The sequence below is a fragment of the Anopheles coustani genome, chromosome 2 (genome assembly GCF_943734705.1).
Source record: "Anopheles coustani chromosome 2, idAnoCousDA_361_x.2, whole genome shotgun sequence".
In the NCBI taxonomy this organism is placed as follows: Eukaryota; Metazoa; Arthropoda; class Insecta; order Diptera; family Culicidae; genus Anopheles; species Anopheles coustani.
In genome coordinates this window covers 81,753,949-81,780,429 of record NC_071289.1, presented here as the reverse complement: position 1 = coordinate 81,780,429, position 26,481 = coordinate 81,753,949, and the positions used below count along the sequence as shown (strand labels likewise).

The following is a 26,481-nucleotide window of genomic DNA, read 5'->3' as shown; positions in this document are numbered from 1 at the left end:
CTGCCCACACACAGAAGAAGAAAACGCGCGCGGCGTGTGGCACTCGAACGAAAGACTCCAACGCCGGCAACAAGCGACGAACGGGGCGACATTCAGCAGCGCGCGTTACATGGAACCCTACCTCGAGGTGGTGGGTTTTCCACGCTTCGCATACCAGGAGACAGTTCGATTATCAGTTCTTCAAAACCACGCACCCCCGTTTTGCCACCCCTCTGCTTCACCTTTCGGAACCAAATAGACCACACGTCGAGGAGGCTTCGGGAGGCCAAGAAACGAACCAGGAAACAACGACAACCGATCTTGCTCGGGTTCTACACCATGGGAGAATGGCCCTAGAAGAACGGGAACAATAGACCATACGATGCACGCGTACGCACTGTAACTCCAGCGTCGTGATCTACCCATCGGTTGTTGCGAGCGTTTCGGGGACACAACACTCCATCTATATAAAACCAACATGCGGGGTGGGCACAGGCAGACAAACTCGTTTAGCACAATCGTTCCCCCGGTTGCGACGTAATTTCACCGCCCCGTGTCCCCTTCAAGGGAAAGCCGTTCTAGGTCTACGAAAGGGTGGTGTTTAAAAACTGACAAACTTCGACGATCATCCCCACACCAGAGAACGCCGATCGAGACACACACGCCGCACGCGAAACGCGTATTTGAGGGAAAGAATAAAAAAAAAAGAAGCGTGCTAAGAAAATGATACATACCTCGACAAATGTAACTAATATCACAAATAACGGAGGCGGACAGCATGAATAATTGTCTGCATAATATTTTCGATCCCGCTCTTCGGGGAGCACTTCCATTGCAATTACGTGCACCATCCTGGAATGAGAACAGAGAAGGAAAAGAAGTAAAAGGGTCAATAAAAACAAGCACACATATATAGATTTGAGTCTGTGAGCCTCGACTTTAGGAAGGATGCGTGTGTAGAAGAATAGACAATTTCGCTCACTATAATGGGGAAGAGGGCAAAAAGGGGAGGTGGAAGTGATGACGATCTAAGGTGAAAGGGTGCCTTCCGCCTCGAGACCAGATACAAAATCGAAAACAACAACTAAATACATCGCTGTGGTGTACGTTCTGAGGGAGGGCTGAGCTTCACAAGGGGTGAGATGGAATTAAGAAGTTTTTTTAAAGGAGATCTCCAATAAAGACACGGAGTATGGCAAGGAGAAAGGATGCTTGGGAGAAGGGAGAGGGGAGTCTGAATCAGTGTGGGGAATTGTTCGAATTAGCATAGGTCGCGGAAAGGAACACGATCAAGGGAGTTGCTGTTTTCTATCGGAAAAATAAATAAATAAATAAATCTGCAGTGAATAAGAGGCAAATCCCACTCACACACACACGCGTGCACGCGCTCAAACGCAAGGGTGGCCTCCACGGACCGCTTTCGCTTACCTGCGGAACAGTGGTGGATCTTCAAATATCAGATGAAAATCGTTCTCGGAACAAACCTCACGATCGCGATGATGTACCGCACACTTGAAGCTACGCGAACGCTTGCCGCTCATCTGGAAGTAGAAAAAAACAGAAACAAAACTAAAATGAGCAAAAGCGACATATGCAAGAGCGGAGTATGTGTGTAGGTATTTAAATTTTCCACCCCATCAACAAAACAAACCCCCACCCAGGGAGGAGGAATGGCATGTCGAACGGGGGAGGCGTAAAAAGGAACCGATGGAATCAAGCAACGACAGAGCTCAGCGAAGGAACAGCATTTAGCGCATTTCGCCGCCAATCGGATGGTTGTGATTTCTCGCCCCAACCGAACGCAAATATGCTGCAAACAAAATGGAAAGAATGGCACCCTCCGCCCGTGTCCTTCTCCTGCGGCGTGATTGAGCGGGAGATGGCACACAATTAGGGAGAAAGTATTAATTAAAGCAATTAAAATATTAACCATTGTTGCACCGAGCGGTGCTGGTTGGGGTGTGGTGCATTGTCGCACGGAACGGGGGATGATTGTGCAAAGTAATCCCCCGACAGGGGGAAAACGAAAATAAGTGCAGTGCAGGGCGGAAAAATGCACTCCAGTAGAAAGGAAGGAGAAAATATATATGGCACAACAACAGACGGGGGTTGCATTTTCCCCATTGTGTGCCCCCCCCCCCCCCCCCCCCCCCCACCAGTTTGCCGCTGTGGGAAGCATAACATTTTATTTATGCTATAAAATAGTAAATATATATAAATCCCCCACGCGGAGGCACAAACAAAATTCGTAATGAGCTCGATTGTCGAGAGTTGATCGAGAATAAATTATAAAACTTACGAAACCAAAAGAATCGTCTCACTCGTTAACCGGCCCGGTTAAGAGAGGTTGTTTCCTTCTGTTTTTTCTTTTCTATTCGGGGTTTGAAACACTTCCAAAAACACTTGTGAGATGATTCCCACGGGGGTTCACTTGTTACGTCGTGTCTGCGCGGTGGATACAACAATTGGTTCATTAGTTTCGAAATGAAAACAACTATAATAAAAGACAAGGCTGTGCTGCGCATTCCACGGTTGCACTCGGTGGAGCTTCCGGAAAGCTTCCGGCCCTGTTTTTCTACCTCTTCACCCCCCCTTAGATGGTGCAATAGTGTGTTTGCTTGCTGACCAAGGAACGCACAACACCAACACACCTTCGGTGCATCTGTATCCGACAACAGCTTTGCTCCCAATTCACTTGCTTAAAAAAAAACGGCGATATATCTTGGGTCGCGCAAAGTGTCTCATTTTCATAACCGTTTCCTAGGGCTCGTGCTCGCGTTTGACACCACTATCGTCGGTTTGGGTGGAGGAGAAGGCAAAGGGGTGGGGCGGGAGGAGGAGGGAGGATAATCCCATTCGGGAGCGCCGAGGGTATTCACCCCCAAGGGGAAATGTTGTTCGACCCCTACGCGCTCGCGCAAACGCCAACCCCCCCTCCCTCCCCCCCCACCCCTTCACACCCTTCCGTCACCGCTTGCTTTCACACTAGATTCGCGAATGTCAGGATCGCAACAACGATCGCAGTAGCGCCCAAAATTGTTGTTCGGCCCGAAAATATTGGCTCCATTTATTCACATTCTTGTTTTTGCACCACCGGACGCGGATTGTACTTCTCGCACACCCTCCTGACGCCTTCCCTCCGCTAGACAACAATCATCAGGCGGGGGTGGGGGACGAGACGCCAAACCACAACAACACTGGAGCGGGGGCCGCCCCGTGTGACATCATCATTCAAATGTCAATCACCAAACGAGTTCCACGGGTTGTCGCCGTTCTTCTACTCTCTCGCTGCGGGAGGGTTTAAAAAATCCCGACCCCCAAAAAACAAAAAGGAATCTACCAAACGAGAGTACGACGTAAGTGACTAAATGACACACCGTACAGCAGAACAAAAATGGGAGGAAAAATAACTCAGCACAAAACACACACACACACACACACAATTTCCAAATATCGTGGTACTGCTCGTGGTTGGACTATGCCGCCTTTACCCCCCACAATATCACACGCCTTGCGAGTTCAAGAAACACTCCAAATGGCGTCAGCTCCAACACCTTTTCCCGAACAGTTGGCTATTCTCGCTCCTTTGGTAAACTACCTTCGAGAGCTAGTTTTGACGGGGGTTTTGGGTACAAAACAAGCTAAACACAAAAAAAAGGTCAAACCGTAGGATCGCAAAGATCAGCGAAGGCGCGCGAGTACGCGCAAAAAGCTACCCCCCAACAAAAGAACCAAGTAGTTGTGGGTGTCAAATTATTATTACAAATATATCAAGCGAATAATAACCGGGCAAGAGAATAGAAAAACAAACACACACGCACAAGGTGGTCTTGTGGTGATTTGATTTGGAATGAAAAAAGAAACATTAGAAAGACAGAGGGTGGGTCTCCAGGAGGAGGAGGAGAAGGTGGGGGAGGAGGCGTGTGCCCAAATCGGGAGAGATCATCAACGCCAGTGGGACATTTTTCAACGGTTCATTTAAAATTCGTTAAAACCGAAGTTAAGGAGGGAGGCGAAAATAAACCAGCAGAAAAGGTACGTTTTGAATTGACTCGCATTCGTTTTTTTTGTGAGAGTTTCAACTTGTTGCACATTGGTAAGATTAGTAACAATTGTATGGGAGGGAGGATAGGAATAAAACCGAATTTCATTACCGTGAAAATTAAAAGGTTTTTCCCATTTTTTCCACCGTCGCACTGTGCGACAAGCGGGGCAAACCCAATAATGACAAGGCGGCGTCATCTTGGGGAGGAATGTAGCTTAAAATATATGGGCCGCAAAAAGCGAGAAATGGATGGAAAAGCGAGCAGAAAATGAGGAGTATTTATTTTCACTTAAAATTTACATTCATCTTACAAGCCGTTGAAAATTGACCTGAACCTCCTCCCCGTTTGGGTGAACGCACACATTTTCCTTTCGGCTGTCGCCCAAGGCCTGCTTACAATCAATGCCCCTTTCTCTGGGGGAGGAAGGTGGTGGGGGTGCTGCATTTCGGGGGTCACTCAATTATGTGGAGCGGAGGAGCTCATCCTTGCTGCATAACTTACGGAAAGGCCACCGGTGGTCGCCTCGGGACAAATTCGTTTCAAACGAAACGAGCTCGCCGGAGAAAAGCGCAACCGACGGATGATGGTCGCAAGGTGGAGGACACCACCACCGACATGTCATAACGAGCTGCCACCACCTTTTCCCTGCCTTCTCGTTTCTTCCAAATCTTGAAATCATCTCATCTTGTCCTTCATCGATCTCATTTATAACCGAAATGGCTCTCAAGTCTGTTCGGCACTGAATCGATATCCATAAATCCGCGATCCGAATTTCGATCACTTGGAGTCACCGTTTTACGCCATTTTGTGTGTCGCAAAGGGTCGGAAAATGGGGTAAATAATAAAGTCAATCAAACCGGTGGCGGTCAACCGTGGCAAGAAAACGAATATCGTTTCGATGGATTTTAATTAAGAACGAAATCACCTTCTCTTCGCGGGCATCGTCCATTTTCTCCCGGTTTTCCAACCCATCGGAGAGCCCGACTTTTCCCATTCGCGACGTCCAGAAAATCGGTCACTTTGCTACGATCAAGATCGCTTTGCATTATCTTGTGTTTTCCTTTTTATCTTATGCTGTCTCGCAGCAAGGAGATCATCATGTGATCAGCCATCGCATATTGTTTGCAACTCGACTGCCTTCTACCACCGCTGGAAATGCATCATCATCAGGAGTCGTTATCATAATCGTCGACGTTCTTGCCCTACATCGAGAAGACCCAGGGGGGAAGGGAAGGGAAATGCGGAAGATTCCGCCGACGCCAACGTTGACGCCAGGTAGCAACAAAAAAAAAGGAGGCAGCGCCAACGCTCAGATCAAAGGCAAGAGGTACCACACTTTCCTTGCGACCACCTCCCCCCGGCTTTGCGGGAGGGAGAATGAAAAATGTAACCAAACATACGGAGGTTTATAAGGGCAGAGAAAGAGAGAGGGAGAGAGTTCACCCATCGAAGGGCCGCCGATGCAGGCCGCTTTGCGAAATGCAAAACGTTTAACGTCAACGGCTGTACACAGCCACCCTTCGCAGGGTGGAGGGGGAGGGGAGTGGGGGGACGTCTCATCTCCTCGCCAGGGCAAAGTCGCGGCACGAGTCTGAAGTGGTCTTCCTCCTGAAGTCTTCAAGCACCCATCTCTCCTCCCGCGGCCCGCAGGGTATAAAGTTTTATTACATTGCGCGCGCATCTCACATGCATATTTGGAGTGCGCCGACCGCAAACCCACCGATGCTCCCAAAAGGAAACGGTGGAACACCGGAGTCTTCTGGAGGGATCTCACCTGCGCAAATAGCTTCCAACATAACCCGCACGAACCAAAACGTTAAGCAGGCGGAAAAACGGCTGTTCTCGACTCGAGAAAGAGATGAGGGAAGGGGGGGCACGGGGAAGCGAACGGGAACCAGGGACGAAGAAAATGGGGAAACGAAGATCGAGGCTATAATAACCACATATCACGGAACAGAGGACCCGACCCGACTCCTGGACGCTCCTCGGAGATGCGTCACGATAATCGAGATAATGATTGATGAAGCGCGAGTGGACCGCGATCCCTTTAATTTTCCATTCGCTAACTGATGCCTACCCGATGACGAGAGTTCCCCCCCGCCAGGTTCTTGCCACGGTGAGGAGGAAAAAAGGGCGTACGATCCTCGAACGAGACACTGCTCATTTGCGACTCACTGGAAACACCACGAGAGATATCGCGCGGCGAGTGCTAAGCCATCGTCGTCATCGATTTTCCCTGTCGGCGGATAAATTGTAACGACCAGTAATGCTACGGCACTGACGAGGAGCACACGGCTCATACTAGACGGGTGTACTTCTCACCATCGCCGCCAAGCAGAACGGGACCTCATTTCACTCTCTAATAGGATTTAAGGGCGCGACATGCTACTTGTTCGCCGACCGAACCGGCTACTGCCCGGGTGTCGACCATTTTGCACAATCGATCTCAAAAAAAAAAACGGGAACCCTTCTCTAGTGAAAACCAAAAGCTGGGCAGGTGTCTGAAGCCCTAAACGCCACCCGGTAAACACGGTAGACGCCCCCTCTCTGTCGAGCCTTGACTCATCGATAGATATGGGAGCGATGGGGGAGCGAAGACACGAAGACATATCGAGACCTGGGGGACTATAGTCTATAGTCTCGTGTCTAGGAGCTTCCGAAGGGAGGAGAGAGGATTAAATACCTGATGGTCGTTAGTCGTTTTTCAGTCGCCGGAAGCAAACCTTCCACCAGCTCTTAAAGGGCAAGGAATTAGAGACCACCGAGTTCCCGAGCTGTAAGTATGAAGTTCCAGCGACGGTAGACATCTTACTTCCACGAGCGAACTAAGGCGCACATACAAGGGTTGTGCAGGGAAAGCAAAAAAAAAAAGCAGCAAGGTGCTCCTACCATAATTAAATAATCACGTGACGCGGTTGTGCAATTCACCTTTTCCGTTCCATTCCCGAGGAATGCCGCCGAGTCCTTGGCGTTTGGCGAATGAGGAGACTCCACAAACCACGGGAGAGAGTGCCAGGAATGTCGTCCACTTCCACGGTGTGGCGCTTCCATTTCGGCCAGGTAAGCCGCCGTACAGAGTGCGAGCGCTAAGCATGCAAAACGGTCATTAGCGAGACGGACACCACCACATACCTCCCCCTCCTTCCTGCTCCCCACGTGGTGTGCCAAAGGGAGCAGCCGTACAACAACACACCAACCAACCAAGTGACCCCTGTGGGTGTGTGTTGACGCCTGCAGACACGTGTGGGACCGGGAGAGATCCCAAAGCCAAAGCACATGCAGTCGGGCGCCCTCCTCCTCCCGTGTCCGCAAGGTCGAGTCTTATTTTATTACTGAATGTTATTAAGGGGTTATCGACACCGACCCGACGACGACGACGACGTGTGACGAGGACTCGCGAACTCGCGCGATCTCTTCTTCTGCTATCAAACTGCAATAACTCAAAATTTCGCGAATCGAAAGAATTCGAAGACAAGATAGACCGCCACACGTGTGGGATGAGAGGGTTCGACAGATTCCAGACGTTGGGTGTATACATCGGGTCCGGGGAACACTTCACGGTCAAGCGGAGGAGGAGCAGATCCTGCGAAATCCAAGGAACAGTTCTTGCTTGCCCCCTCCCCGAAACACATCTGACAGTTGAGAGGCTGCCGATTTTTATTTTCCGTTGCCTTCTCTCACCTCAACCATGTCGTCTCTCCTCCGGGTTGCCGCGCGGCTATATCATATGTCCATTGTCTCCTCGCTCCTTGCTTTCTTTGCTTCCCGAAGCGATTCACTTTGCACATTCGTAACAAGCGAATCGTGGTGGCGGCGGCGCCTTCAAAAACACGCAAGACAGCCGCAGAAGAGATGGTCCCCGGGTGTCGTGGGCTTTGCTTTAGGTACCTTCTCCTCCTGCTCGGTCCCTACTCTTCCTTTGCTTTTACATTGCGCGCCAACCCCGCGGGCAGCACACACGTAATATGCATGCAGCATGTCAGTGAGGAGTTCAGACCTTCACATCCCCTGCGCCACAACAAGTCCTGTTTGCGGTGGCTGCTGCTGCTGTTTCCTTTCTCGCGCGAATCCTCGCGCGATTGTTCACATTTGCATTCTTCCAATCCCTTAGAGGTCTCCTCTCCCTAGGCATGGGAAGCCCGAATGGAGGAATTAGGGTGATGGGGGCACCGGCGGACACACGACGCTCTCGTTGTCATCGTCTCGCATTGCTGTGGGGCGCCAGCATCCCTTCAGGTACCCCCTCTCTCCCTCCTCTATTCCTCCCCACCCACAGCAAGGAAGGACAAGAGATCTTCTCCCTCTCGTGGTTTGTGCGCATTCATAAATTTTATAATATTAAATTTAAATATTGTCCTGTTAATCTTTTCCGTGTGTCGATCTGCGGCTGCGTTTTCTTCTGCTGGGTGCGATTTCGCACCTATAGCCACACTTCTCTTCCCGCTCCACTCGCCTCCTTAATCTTAACATCGTGCGAATAATTCGACAAATGTTGCCCACGAGAAAACGGGGAAATGGGCGCGCCCTTGGCATTCCCAACTTTGGGGGACACCCTCCCCGCACGGCTCTGTTCCTTTCGGGAAGAAGGCGTGTGACTCTCACGCGCGTCAACATACAAACACACACACACACACACACACACACACACACACTCACGCGCACATTCCATTGGCGCAAGGGAAAGCTGGAAGGGCATTTTGCTCGTTCGCCGCACCGCAAGAACACATTTGCATGTTCTGTTCTGCCGGAATACCAGGCCCAAAGGAGAGAAGGGAAAGGGGGATTTGTACCGTCACTCCTCAACGAGTGAGGAACGAAAGAAGAGAAGAGAAAAAAAACATACAACCACACACCATTTTCGGTGCCGCCGACGCCAAGGCACGGGGAGATCCTCGCGCGCCGAGAAGGACCTCCGAAAATGGAATTCGTAAAATTAATTGCAAATTGGGTTATCTGCACCGGGTTATACACGCACCAGCAGTAAGGCGGCGGCACCAGACGCGCGTACAGGAATTGCACGTACCTTGCACACACACACACAAACATGCATGCGAAAAGCAGGCGAGACATGCGAGACCAGGAGAGGAGTTTAATGGAAAATAAAACAAGTTTGGTAGTCCAGACAAGTTTGGAGGTACGCAAAAAAAACACACACACGAAGTCAATAGAGGATCCCCACACGCCCATCAGGGATGGTTAGCCACCATCCAGTCCGTTCCAAGATCACCTTTTTGGGGGCCACGAAACGACCGGTAAGAACAACCAGAGCACACCCGAACGATGACACGATACGGGGTTTGCAGTTTTCTATGCAACCGAGCCGAATGTAATCCGATTTGTAAACTTTGGTTTACTGTTGACCTAAACAAATTTGAGTTTGAGACCAAAATTGCATGGAAAATTTCTTGGAAGTTGTTCCACGAATGTCCTCTTCACTGTTGACACACAATTGTTTCACTTTGTATTTCAAGTTTTGGAGATTGAGTCAAACTGCCAATCATCCAAAATGAGGTCTAAGGATCAGCGATAGAAACCCGCGGGATTTAGACAGAAGTTGCGCCATTGCAATGTCCAATGCATTGGTGAAGGTTGAGGACAGCTTGCCAGCTATGGTAAGAAGCCACCACAAACAATTGCACAAGAGTAGCTTGGGGTGTAGGTTAAGAGGAACCTGAACTCCTAAAGGGTGTGGGTTAAAGACGCTCGCTCCTCGAGGTGAGATGGCGCACATCCAAATAATAATAACAAACATAAAGAATTCCTGCAAAATACATCCCAAAACCCGGGCTAAGTTCCTCCCGATGTCGGTACGTTTGAGGTAAAAGAAGGTGAATGAAAAATGCGAATGCCACTTGCAACGTAAGAGAAAGGATGGCGATCGCGATCTTGCGCATTCCTAGACGATCTGGGAGGGAGGATGATACCGACAGACATAAATAAGAAACAACTGATGCGACCTAGTCCACAAGGGACCAGAAGACCAGCAAGAAGGGCATCGGAAGAGGAATCGGTGAATCTCGGCTATATGGGGGAGTCGTCGGTCGCACCTCCCCCCCCTTGGTGGAAAAAAAGAGTTCAGAAAGAAAACAAGGTAATCTAAATCGAGCCTGCACGCCTGGGCCTCCTGCTCCCAGACATTGCGCCCCTCTGGATCAAACAGAGACAATTGCAGTTAGAGGCAACGACTTCATCTATGTGAGATCCACATTCGCGTCCCCGGGTTTTGTTGTTGTTGTTGTTGTTGTACCCACAAAATAAACCCTCCCGCGTGCGAAAAGAAGGAAGATTGCGGCTTGTCGCGATTATAATTGTAAATATTGTGAGAGCCATACACAAAGACACACACCCAATAGATAGGGGGGGAAAGCAGGCTACCTTAGTTCCACGTGGGGCCTACAACTGACTGGGCCGGACATACGACTAGGGAGGGCCTAGGGAGATCGCGAAAACTCATGGAACTAGGCCTAACACACACACACACACCCGGAGACGACGACCTGTCGCATTGTTCTTGGCAAGTCGTCGACGGCAAGCTAAACGTTGACATATGAAGGGGTCGCGTGAAGCTCGAGAAAAAGAGACCTCGTTTAATTAAAACAATGTTGGGACCATTCCTGGACATTCCACGTGTCAAGTACCCAGACGCAACCGTTTAAGATCGACATTCAATGAACTTCTGGATGTACCAGGAACCGAACAAAGTGTATCCGAGGACTATCCCCTCCAAATTCTCCGTTGGTTCCCCCGCGTGCGAATGAACCGTACAAATGTCCAGATGAAAGATCCATTCCACAGAGGCCAAAAATATTTACATGGTTCCTATCATCTCGCACCTCATCGTCCTTCGCCCACTCCACCGACGGACGGTCCTCCACGCCTCGAACCTTGATTGATGATAGCTTTACACACTATTGAGAACCTGCTCCGTACGCTAGGCCAATCTCCCACCAGATACCCCCAGACTAACCGCGGTAGCAGCGCATCGATACTTACTGCCCTTTTTTGTTTCATCTGCTACCAACCAGCTGATCATCTCTGCTGGAAGTGAGCGGCCTCCTCCTCAACCACAAATGGAGATGTACGATCTTCTTGGCGCACCACCTCTCGCGCGTGTTTGGAAGAGCGCGATCGTGCGTGTTTTTATTTTCTTCTATTCCCGATACCCTTTTCCGCCCTTTTCTCGGAGGAGGCGGCCACAGATTCACCCGTGTGGCTCCACTTTCTCTCTCACACACGGTGGGGATAGTTTATTTTCATTACTGGCTATTATTAACTACCGCAATCGACGGAGATGTAAACATCGGGGCTATAATTGAGCCCTGTAGCAAGTAATCGGGAGGCATTTTCACACTTAATAATTCTCCCATGCACCGGCCCGCTTCCTCCCCCGTTCGGAGGATGGGGAGTGGGCAAGCACACACCACTTGCAGCGTCCTATTCCACCACTTCACCGAACCTGTGTGTCGTCATGACACTCCTAACAAGACGGTCTCTGTTGAGTCTGGATTCTCCACAACGGAACGGAGGATCATCGATTTTTGGAGAATGAAGGAAGTGTGGGTTGGTTTTCCAACACAAAGCGGGCGAATAACGACCTGTATCGACAAGACATCTAAACTCAGACCGATCACCAGTGATTAGTCCTTTTCGGTAGAACACACACACACACCATTAGGAGCTAGTTATGCAAGAAGATTCCATTCGCATTGCACTACGCTCCGGAGTGAACGGGTGGCGTTGGGCGGGGAGGAACACACTTCACACGATGCAACCCCCTCAGAGATGTTCCCGAACGCCACACCAGCAACTGTAAACAATCAATCGCATCCATCAATCGGTGCTGTGTGCATCTGAGCTTGGGGAGTTGTACTATTAAATCGGCACAATGTAGAGCGCGCTAAACGAGGTTAACACCGGCCCGCACCGGAAGGAAAGGGTCACTACTGGACGAGGCGCGGGGTGGTGGTGAAGTTAATCAGGTGGGAGATTCCCGAACTCGGTCGACGTTTGCAAGACTCCCTCCTCTTTTATTTTAATGGCGACCTGTGAGTGAGTGTTTTATTTTTCCAATCTTGAGTGTCTGAGCGAGCACGTGCTTCAACTCAATCGCACTCCTTTTTTTGTTGCAGCAATTTTCCTTCGGTTCGTTTGCATAAAATGTAGGCTACGGATATAATAGACACACCCCTTTTGCACCCCGCGCGAGCGTACTCCCCCGGACATAAGGCACACACAGCAGACCGGAGCGAAAAGATGTAAAAGGTACATTATTGCTGCACTGCGCGCCTGGTTTATGGTTGGGCAGCGGTGCCTAAACGATTCAACCCAGTAAAAGATGCCGGAGGATCTTCTTGTACGCGATGAATCACCCCCACACACCCGGTGGTAGGTGGTTACTCTGTTTGGGCCTCTCGGACCTGAGGATCGCCAAGCGCATTTTTGGGGAACTCTTCTTGACGCTTCGTTCGCTTCGCGCGTTTGATGAGTGGAAAAAATTATGCACTTCGCAGGGGAGTGTCTGCACACACACACATGTCGGTGGGTGTTTTGTGCTCCAACTGTGATTCCCTTTTATTTTCTAGGTTTATTTCCTTCCGAAACATCCCGTTTTCCCCAAAACATTTTCGGGGCACGATAGAATTTCCCTATCTGTTTCACTAGGCTAAAGTCATTTCCGATGCGGAAAGTACCGCTTCGGGAGCTGTAACCGGGGGAGGGGTGGGGGGTTAGTGTGTGAAAGGGTGATGGGCACCTAAATGCAACCCCTACGCCCTCCACCCCTCACCTCCCATGGGCAGGAAGAAGCGCAGTTGCTTGATGATGATGATGAGTCCCGCCGCCGCGCGTATGAGTGGGGAAAGAAATTTTTGTTTCCTTCGCTTTTCCGCCATTTTTTGGTTGTTGTTGTGGAAACCCTCTCAATTCATACCCCCTCCCCCCCCTCCCCCCCCTCTCCTAAAACTACTCCAAAAAATCTGCCGTTTTTCAACCGGTTAACCTCCACACACCCAGAGCGCGCGGGTGGTTGTGGTGTCTTTAAGCGATCGGTGTGTGTGTTGGCCCATCATCATCATCATTCCCCACAAAGCACACTCCTTTTCTCCCACCGCCCGCCGCGAATGAATGTAGAACAGGAAATCGGCATTTTAACCCGGCACCAGTTATCTAGATCAAACAGTGTGTGTGTGTGCTCTCGAGTCCCATTTCTTCAAGGGGGCCACTGGGCGGATGGTGGAATAAAAACTGTCAAAAGCCAAAGAACGTTCAAGTTGCTCGTGGCCAAATTAGAGCACAACAACCAACGAACCCGAAAGGATCCGAAAAAAGAGAATGAAATGGAAGAGGTTTGTGTCGTTCGCCATCATCATTACCCCCAACTGATGAGCTGTGCGCTGTAATGACAAATTCCTCCTCAGGAGGGCTTTTCCGAACTACCGAAAATTGTCCATTTGCTAATGAAAACCATTTGCTTCCATTCGTTCTCGGGCAGCTCACAGGTTAACTAATTCTTATGTCAAACCAAAGGTTATGTCGACGAGAAACGTTCTAAAAACTTGTGCATTGCAAGTCCCGTTTTTTCATCAAAGTTTAAGTGTTTTATAAAATGTATATTTTCCTTCCTAAACAACAAGAAACAAACCAAAAAAAAACGCGACCTACGAGGGCAGGTGCCATTCCACGCCGTCGGCACGCATCATCGAACACCACACCACCAAAACATTACTCTATCGATCAGCGAATGAACAGATCGAACGGGAAGCACGAAACCGAACCCACGACCCTCGATGATGACACCACCGGAGGTGGAGAAAACGGTGGCAATAAATTCAACATAATTTGGTAATATTATCATCACACCACGTGCCGGGGTCTGTCAGCCCTCTCCACGGAGGGTCATTGATCATACCCTTCTTCTGCGTGTGTGCCGGTGCAGGAGAAGATGATGATGATTGGAATTTACCAAATTTCAAGGATAGGACAGGTGCTACTTGAAGTCTAGAGGTTCCAGGAGAGATGAGAACGTTAGTGATATATACCACACACACACACATCTTTTCTCTTATGCTGGATGGACGCTTCTTCCCTACCACTCTTCCCCTCCCTGTTTTCTCCGTCACGGTTGGTCAGATATCAGCTGGTTTGTTCTTCCCGCGTTCGTTGTTCTCGTTAGGGGCCGCCTTTGATAACGCCCTTTGAAGTGAGTGAACACCCGCTCCCCGAAGGCGCTTTCAGGGGGTGTTGTTTTTGGGTGTATCCTAGAAACCTTCACACCCGAAGCATCGGAAAGCAAATGAATTATGTAGCAGGATTTAGACCTCAACAACCGGTTGGTCGAGAGGGGAGAGAAGATACGGGAGGCAGCAACATCGAGCATAAGTGTTTCCACTCGTTTGACTATCTATTCAATTAGGCTCACACCATTGCGCACACAGCGAACGGACAGCGGGAAAAGTGTGTGTTAAAAAAAGGAAGAGCTCTCAAAACGAAGCAAGATAGACTTGCATTTTACGAAAAGTAGAATTTCTTCGCGGGAGGACAACTGTGGCACTTTCCCGAATTCAAGGGCACAACGCACAACGGAAGCCCAAGCGGTCGTCCTCCTTCAGTCGTTGCAACCGTTGCAGCCGGCGTATGGTAACATTCCGAAGGGAGCACTAATTTATGCCATCCTTAAAGAACCCTGGCGCGCAAAAACGACCTTCGTGTGGGGTTCAAGATTTTCCCCAAAGGAGGATTGTGAACGTGCAAGGGCACACACTTGGACGACTTTACCAACCCGGGAAGCAGCTCCTCCAAGCTCCGGTTGCGAAGGGTTCGAGAATAGGAAAAATGCAGCACAAAACTAAACCATTGTTGTGACCATCGAAGTGTAACAATTCAGTCGTTCGGTACTAATATTTTTTCCTCCGTTTTCTTGTACTCTTCTACGACTGAACTGTAGACAGAATAAGAGAAAATCATGCCTATTACTTTCTGTTCTGCAAGTTCACCGGAAGGCGGATTAGCTTTAGTCTATTTTTTGTCGTCGACTTTTTCCACACACAATTCCTTTTCATCCCAACGTAGCATAATATTTTATGCACTTGCATACCATGGGTGTGTTTGTATGTCGAAAGGGGGGCTAGAGCGCGGGTTTTTATTAAGCGATCATCTGGTCCCTTTAAGAACTTTCCTTCGGGGGAGATGGACCCCTCCGCTTGTAACTCCAAACACAGCACCACATGCGCCTCCGCCCCGTATATTATTTGCACGTGGTTGTTGCAGGAGGTTAGGAAAACAAAAAAAAAAATAAACACCAAAGAACCTCGAACCCTTTTCTTTTGCCACGCGGGGAAATTTGCAATACAAACGGAAAGGAAAAAAAAACGAACACTTCGAAACGAGGGAGGAAAAAAGCGGAGCAAAATGCAAATTCAACTTGTTGCATAAAAGGGCGGCTGGAGTAGAATAAAAAAAAAAACCCGAGGGGAGAAGGCGAAGCTCGGCTCGAGACAGGTTCAAGGAACTCGTGGAGTTAAACACACACACATGCAAACGAAGGGAGGAGTGTGCCCTGCTGGTGCACACACGTTGGTGAAAGAAAAAAAGGATGGCCGAGGGTCATTTCTCCACCGCTTGGTCTTTTCCACCCATCGTAAAGAAGTTTGTCCCGAGGGGATGGGGGGAGTTCAGAGGCGGAGAGGGGGAGGTGACGAGACGTCGGCCATCCGTAGACACACGTTTTTTTCCCTTCTCCTCACGTTAGAATCGATTCGATTAAATGACAGGAACCTCTCCTTTTCCAAACCGTGGAAGATCCTTTCCCATATGCTTCTAAAACCTGGCGATCGTATTAGATTACAAACTGCTCCGGTTTGGGGTCCGTGGAGGGGGGGGCCTTCGCCACATTTTGTTTCTCTCCAGTTCCAGACACGGTGAAAACCCGGCACACACCTGTTGCCTAACGTCGGTGTGCGGCGGCTCGCGGCTCATCGTCGTCGGTGAACGTTTTACAACACGAAAATAGGACATTAAAAGCGATCCACGAAACGCGCCACGAACGACGGTGGACGATGGAAGGAACCACCAACACATGCTGGAAATCTCTTGTACCCTTTTCCCCGTCCGACACTTCCGACGACCATTGCTCGACCGTTTAAAACCGTGCTTCTTTTTCCGTGCCCAATCCTTTTCCGGCTCTCGAAGAGAGTCGTCCTTTTTCTTCCGTTCGATTCAACACTATCTCGCGTCCTTTCGCGGAGGCGCGCGCCCATGCAGGTCGTTGGACTTCCTTTCCGGAAAAGTTAATTACTTTCGTAATCGTCACGCCATCAAGCAGACGCGTACGTGGCATTCGATGGCTGGCTTACTGACCGGCTGATAGTGACCTACAAGTCCTGAACACATTCGATGAACTTTTCTCGTTTCGTCCTTTACTTTATATCCTCGCCGCTTTGCCAACAGTGAAGGAGGAAAATGTCAATTTTACCAACAGTTCAAAAGAGTGTTTTAGAGGCAATTCTTCTTGATGCATATTGTAGAACTTTACACTGCTTTAACATATTTAGCTACGAGGAGTTGGCATGAGAGTTTTCAACTAAAATAGAAAAAAGTTAACCAACGCTCGGTCGCCGTTTTAAATTTTTTCTCGTGCGTTCCTCACCCTTCTTCTGCTGGGATAATATGCCAATTTGGAGAGAAATTGGAAGTATTATTCCGGTTAGTTAGGCCCGGGCTTGTAGCCGTTGCATTTTATTTGGGACTTCTATCCTTACGTCGTCCACACTTCCGAGGATGAGATGGCAAAGATTCGACGCCGGCAAAATAATTTCACGCCTTGCTGAGCCACCACCACTAGGAAAAGGAAGGCAGGAAAAGTTTCAACCAAATGGTGAGTGAGGGAGGGGGGAAACAACAACACCAACAACAGCCAGCCTCAGTCGTTTATATTTAAAGGAAAAACATAACTAACTATCTAACTATCAGAAAAACGAGCCTTGTTTTTGTTATTTTTTCCGTTGTATTTTTTTTTCCACCGAAAGAGACGAACCGGCCACGTCATCTATCTATTGTTTGCCATCAAACTGCCGCCTCCACCCCCACCATATCCGCACGGCGGTGGAAAACTTGGTTTGTCATCATCCGCCGGGGCCAGAAAGGGGGCCGTGTGTGTTGTGGAAGTGCAGGTTGTGGTTCGACGTTTTTTTCCGAACGGCAAACGGGAACCATATCACATTGTTTGACACTTTAATCGGGCCTTCTCTCTGTCGTTCGAAACCGAATAATAAGCTCCGGGTCAAAGGCGAAAGGAAAAGAAAAGCGGAAACCAACGACGACGATGATGATGATGATGAGTCGTGGTATTTATTTCCCCCTTTAAGATTTCCCTTTTGGATGTCTAATTTTGTTTCGTCGCTTCTAACGAATTCGGGATCGGGTGGGAGAAGTGAGGAGATTGTTTTTATCCATCGGTATCTGCTTTTTTTTCCTTTTCCTCTTCAGCACCTGCATCTCCAAAGGGGTGGTGTTTTTACCTTCGCTTGTGTTTTGGGGGGAAAATTGGCGCAACACACGCGCCACAAAAGTAGTGACAACTGTCAAAATTGTGTCCCGTCTAGCTCTTTTGTTCCCGCGGTGTGTTCCAAAGATGATGGGAATTTCTCAAAAAATTGAAAAGGCCGAGAGGATAGGTTAAATTATTCTGGCGCTTTGGTTTTGAGCCCTTATTTTTTTTTGGTTCCGCTAAACGCAATGGGGCAAAGGGGGCGGGCGGTGTGATATTTGAGCGAAAATTGTTTACATCATAATTGCTAGTCATTACGTCGGAGGGTCGGGATAAAAAAAAACAGAATCTCCCACACAGGGAACGAAACCAACAAATGAAAAAAACAAAGTCGTACACAAACAAACTCCACCGTAAGAACTATTTCTCCCCTTAACGACGATGGAGTGGAAAGCGGTGGGGTTGGAGAGGGGGAAATAAAAACCAAGGGAACTCAGCACAAAAAACCGCGATGTCGCGCGTTTAGGGACCCTCCACGACCACCACACCTAACCTCTACTCCTCCTCCTAGCATCTCCATGGAACGACGGAAGGCAGATGGATCTTATCGCGATTCTGGAACGCGTTCGAATTACTCGACCGAGGAGGAGGTAGAAAAAAAACAGTGGGACGTGTGACGTTCGGGTGCCGTTTTTCCAGTGGTTTTCTTGTCTTGCTTTAATTTTTCTCCCCAACCAAAGGGGTCGCCCGCGGTCGACGACGGATGAAAAACAATGTAACGCCGCCGCGCTTGTGCCTGATCTGTCAAAAGGTTTCGCTTTAAAGTACGGGGGGTGAAATTATGAACCGAAGCCACTCCGGAACATGACACGACATGATTCCCTGACAGCGTTTTTGGACGGGCCGGCAACCCCGAAAGGGGTTGTGTCTCCCTGTGTTGGCTTCTGCTTCTGGGGTGATTAAGGTTGTCCAACGATTTAAGGATAAAAAAGAGTAGCAAGATCAAGAGATCGTGCGGGAAAAGAAGGGTTTGCGTGGTTCAAAGCAATACGCCACACAACACTGACCACCGTAATAATTTTTGTTGGCTCCTTTTCCTGGAGAAAAAAAGATCTTACACACAAACCGCAAAACCGAAAACGAAAACAAACAAACCGAATTTTTCCAACTTTCCTCCAACGAACCCCGGCGTTGTGCTGGACAGAAAGTGTTCCCGTTTTCCGTTCCGTGGTGGAAGTTGGTCAGCATAAATCATCCTACAATTAATTATCCATTTACGGCCTCCCTCCTTCCCCTCGTTATCCTGGGTGATATGCAAAACCCCCCGGCCGTCGTTTACCACCCGTTACACCGCGCGTGAAAAATGAACGAAAAGAATCTCACCGCGTGTGAAAAATGCTAGACGACGAACCTGCTCACATTTCACAGTTCCACAACAACAAGTTCGAAGGGCTTTAAAGACAAGAAAAAGATCACCCGAAATCGAGCTTAAAGGAAACGAAACATACACACATCAAAAGAGCGACCAGCCTGCAAGCAAACGCATTACCTTCAGCTCTAAGATATGCGCGTGATCTTGAGTCGAACAGGCGGAGAGAGTGAAAAAACAGAACTTTTACCCTTTTTTCTCTCGTTTCTATTCTTCACGTGTGCTTAAGGGTTGTTGGTTTTTAGTGATTTGTTTCCGTTAATTTTTAACCTCCTTTAAAAGTCCACCTCCCTCCCTCCACGTTGTGTGTGACACTATTGGCTTATTTAAGGTCAAACGAGACGAAAATAAAAATAAAAAACGAACTAACACACCGCACGTTAAGAGGCAAGTAATTAATGTCTATAAATTAATCAATGCCGGGACAAATGCGACACGCGGTTTAGGCTGGTGGTGGCTGGCTTTCTGCTTTCGTTTTGGGGTGGAAAGTTCCCGCGCGCCGTTTGTTGGGTGGGGTTTTTAATTATTGGTAATTTTTTACCCTTCCATGAGAAACCGGAGGCCTGGGCCTAGGAGGAGCTCACACCACCGGGCGGGAAAGTTCAGGTGACGCTCGGAAACAGAGTTGAAAGAAAGTTGAACGTTTTTCAAAAGTGTGTCTTTTGAATTTAATACTGGATGAAAATAGAACAATACGTTTGCAGCAAATGACACAACAACAAGAACACGAATGTGATTTAAAATTCCCCATAAAAAGAGCGTTTAAATGCAGATCAAACTTTGAGTTGTTTCCACTCTTTAAGCAAAAAGGATTCTTTCGTGACAAAGAACAGTATTATGACAACACACAACTTCATTTGGCACAAAAACCCAGGCTGGGGAAAAGTCCTCCGAGCCACACGCGGGGAACGGCAATGAACAATCATCATCACCCTCTCTCACACACACACATTCACACCAAGAGCGTCTGTATTTCTTAATTAGCACCTTCTGCCTTTTTTTTGTTTGATTCCTCGGAAACACAAGTGTGTCCTTTTCCTCTCTTTTTTTCGATTATTTTTTGACGATCTCCAAAACTCGCGGGAGTTACTTTTTTCCTTCCGTGTTTTTTTTTTTTTAATTTTGTTGTGCTCCTGTGTGTGATGATGATCGTGGAGTAGTTTTCATTTGTCTTTTGTGTCTTTTTTTCCTTTAATTTTTTTTGTTAGTCTGGAGCGACCACCTACCTGTCGGCTCCGAGGCAGCAACAACACACACACATGCTGCAGAAAGCACGTGGAATGAGGTTCCGCTTGGGAGAAAAAGCAAACGACAAGTGGCGCAGGACATTTATGCTTGGGCCGCAGGAGGGAAAAGGCTAAAGCATCCGTGTGTGTTTGTGTTCGAAAGGGAGGCCAGACCCTTACAGGGAGAACACGAGACGAGGAGAAGGAGGAGACGTGTATATGGTGGTCTCCTCCTGGCGCGGCAGCTGTTCGGGTTGAAAATCAGGTTTTTCCTTCCTAAACCCCTCCTCATTCACCCACCCCTCTCTTTCTCTCTCTCTCGTTTGGAATTGTGCTCCGCTTCCGATGTTGCGTGCGGCAGACATCAACATTCCAGCCTCCACTTCCCTCCCACAACAACCGCGCGCGCACACACACCCTCCCCCCTCTCACTAACTCCTTTCCACCCGGGCAAACCCTCCCATTGTCTTACATCATCATCAGCATCATCATCAACAACCCAGGGCCGGTGATCTTCAAAAACTTGTTCTTCCTCCTCTCGAGCTCTTCCATGTTTTTTTCTTCCCCCCCCCCCCCCCCGCCCCCACGCTTCATTCCTTCGGGGAGAGTTCGGGAAAGAGTAATGAGTTTCACCTGGTGGTCTCGCGAATTCGCGAACCGATCTCTCTCGTCCCCGCGCGCGCGTTCCTTTCTTCGGCACGTGAACTTACACACAAATGAGGGGAAGAAAATTAAAAAAAAAGTTGCAAAAAACCGAGGCAAACACGACGATGCAACAACAAGATGCAGATGCCAGTATGCATCTCCAGCACAAGCACACATGCATCTCCAGCATGCAAGTAAAAGTGCATACCGTACGATCACAACACCGGCACAAATGACTCCCCGTTTTTTTTCCTATCTCTCTGTCTCTCGCACCCCGATGGGAGGTTTTCGCACATATTTTTAATCGCGTGGTAGGTCGCGGACATTCCGAGGGGTCCAATTACCACCCCTCGGCGGGGCGAGGGAGGGGGTGGGAGGGTGAAAGTGCGTGCCACAGAACTGGTCAAACCAAAGGAAACCTTAAAGGACGAACACATCTACGGAGCCTAATGCTATGAGTGATTGAAAGGGGTGATCTTGGTATGGAAATAAATGTCGAAGGAACAGATCCTTCCAAAAAATTGTTGATCAAATTTATGAGAAATTTGATTTTTTTGTTTTGTCCTTTCGAAAACGATGTTATCGAGTATGAAATGAACATTTTTACTAATTACAGAAGAAAATGATCAAATAACATATTTCCGTTTCTCTTTAGTGCGTCTTCTCAACATCATGTTCCGGTATGATCCACCCTTCGCTAGGGACAAGAACCATCACACCGGGTTCTCGTCGGGGTACACTATTTGTTGACTTGTGCACACACACACACACGCACTGGCGCGGGGTTACGATTGTTACCGAAAGACAATAGCCAGACGCGCGCGCTCACTTTCACTTCATCCCCGAACCCTTAAAAGGGGGACGTGATAATCCCATCCCATCCTCCCGACCTTCTGCTGCAGCATATCTCCCCCCACCACATTATCCCCAAATCATCGGCGGCATATGAGATGTTGTGTTGCATTTATGTACTGGCACATACCGCGTCCCAACCGAACGAGAAGACTCCAGACGCAAGTTGCAGCTCTCGTCGTTCTTTTATTTTGGTTTTCCGATATGTGATGCGCCCCCGCGCCGCTTCCCTGTGGACGATTTGTTTGTGTTTATAAAAGTTCACACTCCCCCCGCACTTGCCACCCCCAATAATCAGCGTTTCCTTTTTTCGCTCGTCCATCGCAGCACGGCCGGGATAAAGAGATCGGTAGTTGTTTTAAATAAACAAAATTATGAAGGCCTCATCTCGGGGCGGTTGTGTTTTGGAGAAGATAACCTCTTTGCCTTTTCTAACCGAACAACAACACGAAGTTGCGAACCCACAAAAGAACGACGTAAGGAAGCCTTTCCAGCTTCACGACAAATTATCACACAACCCTCGAACACCCCAAAAAACTATAACATTACACCTATTCGAAAAAGCGTGTTTTTTGTAATGATGGTGACGAAGGAGGTTTTCTAGGACGGTAATAGATCAATCGCGCGTGGTTGTTGGATAAGAGAAGCACGATACAATACCGGTAGCGAAGAGGAAAGGCGATCGCGAGAACAACCAAATCCTGAAGGCGCGATTTGAAGGCGAAGACGCCTCCGAAACACACGGTTTCGTTACGCTTATCAGAACAGAACGGAGGGACGGTTGGAAAGCAGCCACTTGGAAGCGCTGCCTTTTGTACTTCCATTTCTTCTCAAGAGACGCCCGCCGCCGACGCCAAGAAACGGTCGTGTTCTTTCTTCTCCAGGTTGCCTTTTCACGCGTTCTTCGCGGAGCGCTGCTGAATAATTTAAGGGAGCGGGAGAAAGCGATTCACCGTTTTGTTGTGGTTTTTTAGTTCTGCTTCCGTGTTCTTTTTTCGTGCCATTTTCCACCCACAATGCTTTGCTGAAAAAGTGCCTGCGTTTATTGTGATGCGCGCGTTCTGGGGATTGTTCTTTTGTAAAACTGTTTGTTATCCATTTCACAAGCGCGACTTACAATGTGTTGTCTTTTGACACAGTGGAACGCGAAAAATGGTCTAATATGGTTTACTAATTGCCTCGAAGCGGTACAACCCAGCTTCTCGAAACGATGGGTCAAGGAACTGGAGGCAACCTCGCGGAAAATACATACTCGCCTAAAATATCTCTCATCCTACCCTCCTCCCTCCCGCTCCGCCCACAGCCAAGGAAAAAAGCTAATACACACAAAAGCTCGACCCGAAGCTAATCAGCGGAGGATTTGATTAAGGCAAGGAAATTGCAATTGATGATGATTGGACACTGATTGATCCGAAGAAAAAAAAAAACCGCCGATACACCGAGGCAGGAGGAGAGTTAAAACAAAAGCGTGCGATCGCTGGATGGATGAAGATGATTCCAAACGATACACGGATGAGTGTACGGATCCCGTCTTAGGTGGGCTTGTGTTTCGTGTGTTTAATGTATCGAAAGGCTTCGTGTGTTTGATTTTGGCTACAGATTTTACCGGCTAAAAATAGCCACATACAAACGCCATAATTGCCATCGCGAATGGTCTCTCCCGCGCGATGTGGTGTAATTATAAATAGAAAAGAAGAAGGAGGCCCATGTGTTTTGCACTTCTTTGGTGTTTTTTTTGCTTCATTCTGCTCTTATTCTTAAAGAAAACTTCTTGAGCAGCGGAGGGGGGATGGTTGTTTTATCACCATCAAGCTTCCGCAAATGTTCATCGCTGCCTTTGCGATTGTTTGATCAGGTGCGACCGCAGGAGAGTCCATCGCTCGTTTTTTAAAAGAAATCTATCATTATCGATAGTTCCACATTCTACCTCTGAGGAGTTCTTAAGTCTTCCTTCTCCTAATGCAGCTTTTCCAAACTGCGGAAGATGTTTAGCTTTTGCAGACTTCTGTGAGTGTGTTATCGACGCTCCATTAATCACGGCCAAGACGAACCCACCGGCGGAGGATGATCTCGTCATTTCCGTTAGAAGAAGGTAGTACACGGGTCTTGCACCGCAAGAAGAAGCCGCTACTTTTCCCACTTTTGGGCCGCCCTTCGTCAACGACGATCACCGAAAGCTAGTTCTCACGCGGCACACCACACACAAACACACACACCCCGCCAATAGCGGGTGGAAAAAAAACCCAAAGGAAACCGATGATGATCACGCTTGATCTTTTTTACACGCGGTTTTATTACAGATCGCCCTTGTTTTTCGCTTTGTGGCCCACCACCTTGTTTGTGGGAGAGACGAAGCTCGGCTCGTCCCTAACTCGCATCATTTTCATCATCATTGCCCACTGATTTACCTTCCCTTCTGTTTTCTTTCTATCCTAACTCTCCTCTCCTCTCCCTTACCCTTCGCGGTGCGGCGGTTCGGTATTTTATTTTCGTCAGCTTTCCCCGTGTTCCCCGCGGAACCAAAACGCCGAGATGATCTTTACGAAAATTGATTTAATTAATCGATTGGCCATGGGGAGAATCTAATTCCGACACGCGGGTCGCGCGGTTCGCGGTTCGGGTTCTCGTTCGGGAGGGAAGAGTAGAAAGGCTTGTGGGGAGGGGTGTGCACCCGTTAGTGGAAAACAGGCTAAGCCCTTAAACCACCCGCGTGCACAGTGTAAAAAGCAACCCTGGATGGAATTCCCGTTTTTTCCTTGGAGGCCTCTCTCTGTGTCTTTTCGGTTCGTCACACGCCGCCAGAGGAAAAGCCTCGGGGGAGGAGGTGGTTGCGTTTTGAAGAGGACATTTTCTCATAGGTTTCCCTCCGCCGAAACCGTGTGCGCACTTTACTTTATTTGGTTTGGTTCCGATTTGCTAACGGGAATGAACGGAGATTGTTCTAATTTTCCGTTTTGAATTTCTTCCCACTTCAACTTCGGTTGTTTCATTAGTGTAAGCGGAAAATTGACTCAATTATGACTAAGTCCCCCCGTCCACCTATCCCCCACCCTCTCCCGGGCTCTTTTCCCTTTTGGCCCGTGGGAGATGAGAGTGTCTGTGACAGATCTTGTGACCTCGTTTCTTTTCGATCTGAGAAAAGAGGCGAGGAATAAAACAAACTTATGGCTGTGGGATTATAAAATAAATAAAGTATCTGCAGTACGTATGGGGTGGTGTTTATTTGTTTAGGGGACCTCCCACCGGGGAGGGAATTGAGTATGGGGGATTTTATCATTTTGCATACGGAAAAAACAGCAGATATAAAATGAGTCGATTTCTGCATCGGTTTACAACACAACCTCAAAAAACGTTCGCGATGCGAGTGACGTATTTTTAAATATTATTAAGAACATTTTACTTGTTTTCTACACCCCTTTCATTGCCTTTTTTTATGGCTCAACAGAAGAAAAAAAGCTCCACCTTTATGCTCATTCAATTGCAAGAGGCTTCTTTCGCTCAGACGGCGATGATGATTCATCCATTCATGCCACAATTGTCGGCCGCACACACAACATGTAGGCCACCAATTCGCCAGACCAGACGCAGGAATGGGTGGTAGAATCTTGCCCTCCCATCATGTCTGTCTCCCACCTCTCGCGGACACCGCCCTCGAACCCACTCACTTCGTCACGCGGTGTGGCGTATGTTTCTGGTGTGCGCGCTTTACTTGTGGCACAGTCATTTATTTACTTATGTCTCTCGCACGGCCCGGAAGGAAGGTGTGGGCCGGACGACAGGACGACCCAACAACACCCCAGAACTTTGCGCAGACGCCTTCGGATGCGTGACTCCCCCTCCCCACGGGGGGGTGTGGGTGTTGGGGGAACTTGCAGACAGGAAGTTGGTGCCAGTTTTGCAACCACCTACACACGCCGGAGACATATCTTTGCTTCCATCTTGTCCTCGTGTGTGTGTGTGTGTGGTTTTGGACGATCTCCTCTTCGGGTGAGTGTGCGGCGCCACTCAATAATTAATACCGCGAGGTCGCCTTTGCTTGAACCTTCCCTTCCGGTTGGGAATATTTTTCAACAATTGCATTTTCTAGCCCTTAAAAAAAACACTTCTCCTCTGGTCGGTGTAACGTTTTCAATTGAGTGGAGTGACCGTTCGGGAGCAAAAAAAGAACAAACAGCAAAACAACAAATAACGAGGGAGAGAGAGAGAGAAAATAAGAAACAAATGAAACATCATTAACTAGCTGGTAGCATAAATTATAACAAACAAAACAAAAAAACACAACCGAGCGAGAGTGTTTATCATAACGAACGCGATTAACGATGATCGTTTTCCACCCGCTCTCCACACCTTTTCCCCCCATTGGCCGTCGCCTGGAATGCACAATGGAAAACCAGCGGAACGCAAATGCATCACACCACCGCAAAACAATGCACAGTCCGTGTTTTCGGTGTGCGTGTATGTGTGTGTGTGGTAAATGGAGTGCATCCTACTGTTTGTGAGATACAAAAAAAAACAGCCCCGTGAAGTGGTTTCAAAAGCGTGCACAAAGTTGCACCGCGGATTTATTCATTTATTGTATAGTTTGTTGCTGGCTTTTGTTTTTCATTATTTTTCCCCCTTTTGCGTGTTTTTTCGGGGACGGCAAATTAAAGTTTATGCAAGTGGCGCACAAACGGCGAAAAGTGCATCGAGGAGATGCACCGAAAAATGGAGAGAAAAAAAAACACACACTTTGGCATTGTCATCTGACTCCCGGCCGTGTGAAAAATCACACAATCGGTGTCATTCCATTTTCAGCTTTTCACACAACAAATGCAAATT

At 48.4% G+C, this 26,481-nt stretch overlaps 1 protein-coding gene across 2 annotated transcripts in view; it reads right to left on the bottom strand.

Annotated features, from left to right (window-relative positions):
- LOC131267382 (protein rhomboid) overlaps positions 1 to 26,481 on the bottom strand; it is an 83,838-nt gene that overhangs the window by 13,538 nt on the left and 43,819 nt on the right. For both annotated transcript variants that reach the window (XM_058270247.1, XM_058270248.1), the window contains 2 exons: positions 1,408 to 1,520; positions 714 to 831 (listed from right to left, as the gene is read on the bottom strand). In XM_058270247.1, the coding sequence (XP_058126230.1) occupies positions 714 to 831; positions 1,408 to 1,520 (231 nt within the window). The remainder of the gene's footprint in view (positions 1 to 713; positions 832 to 1,407; positions 1,521 to 26,481) is intronic.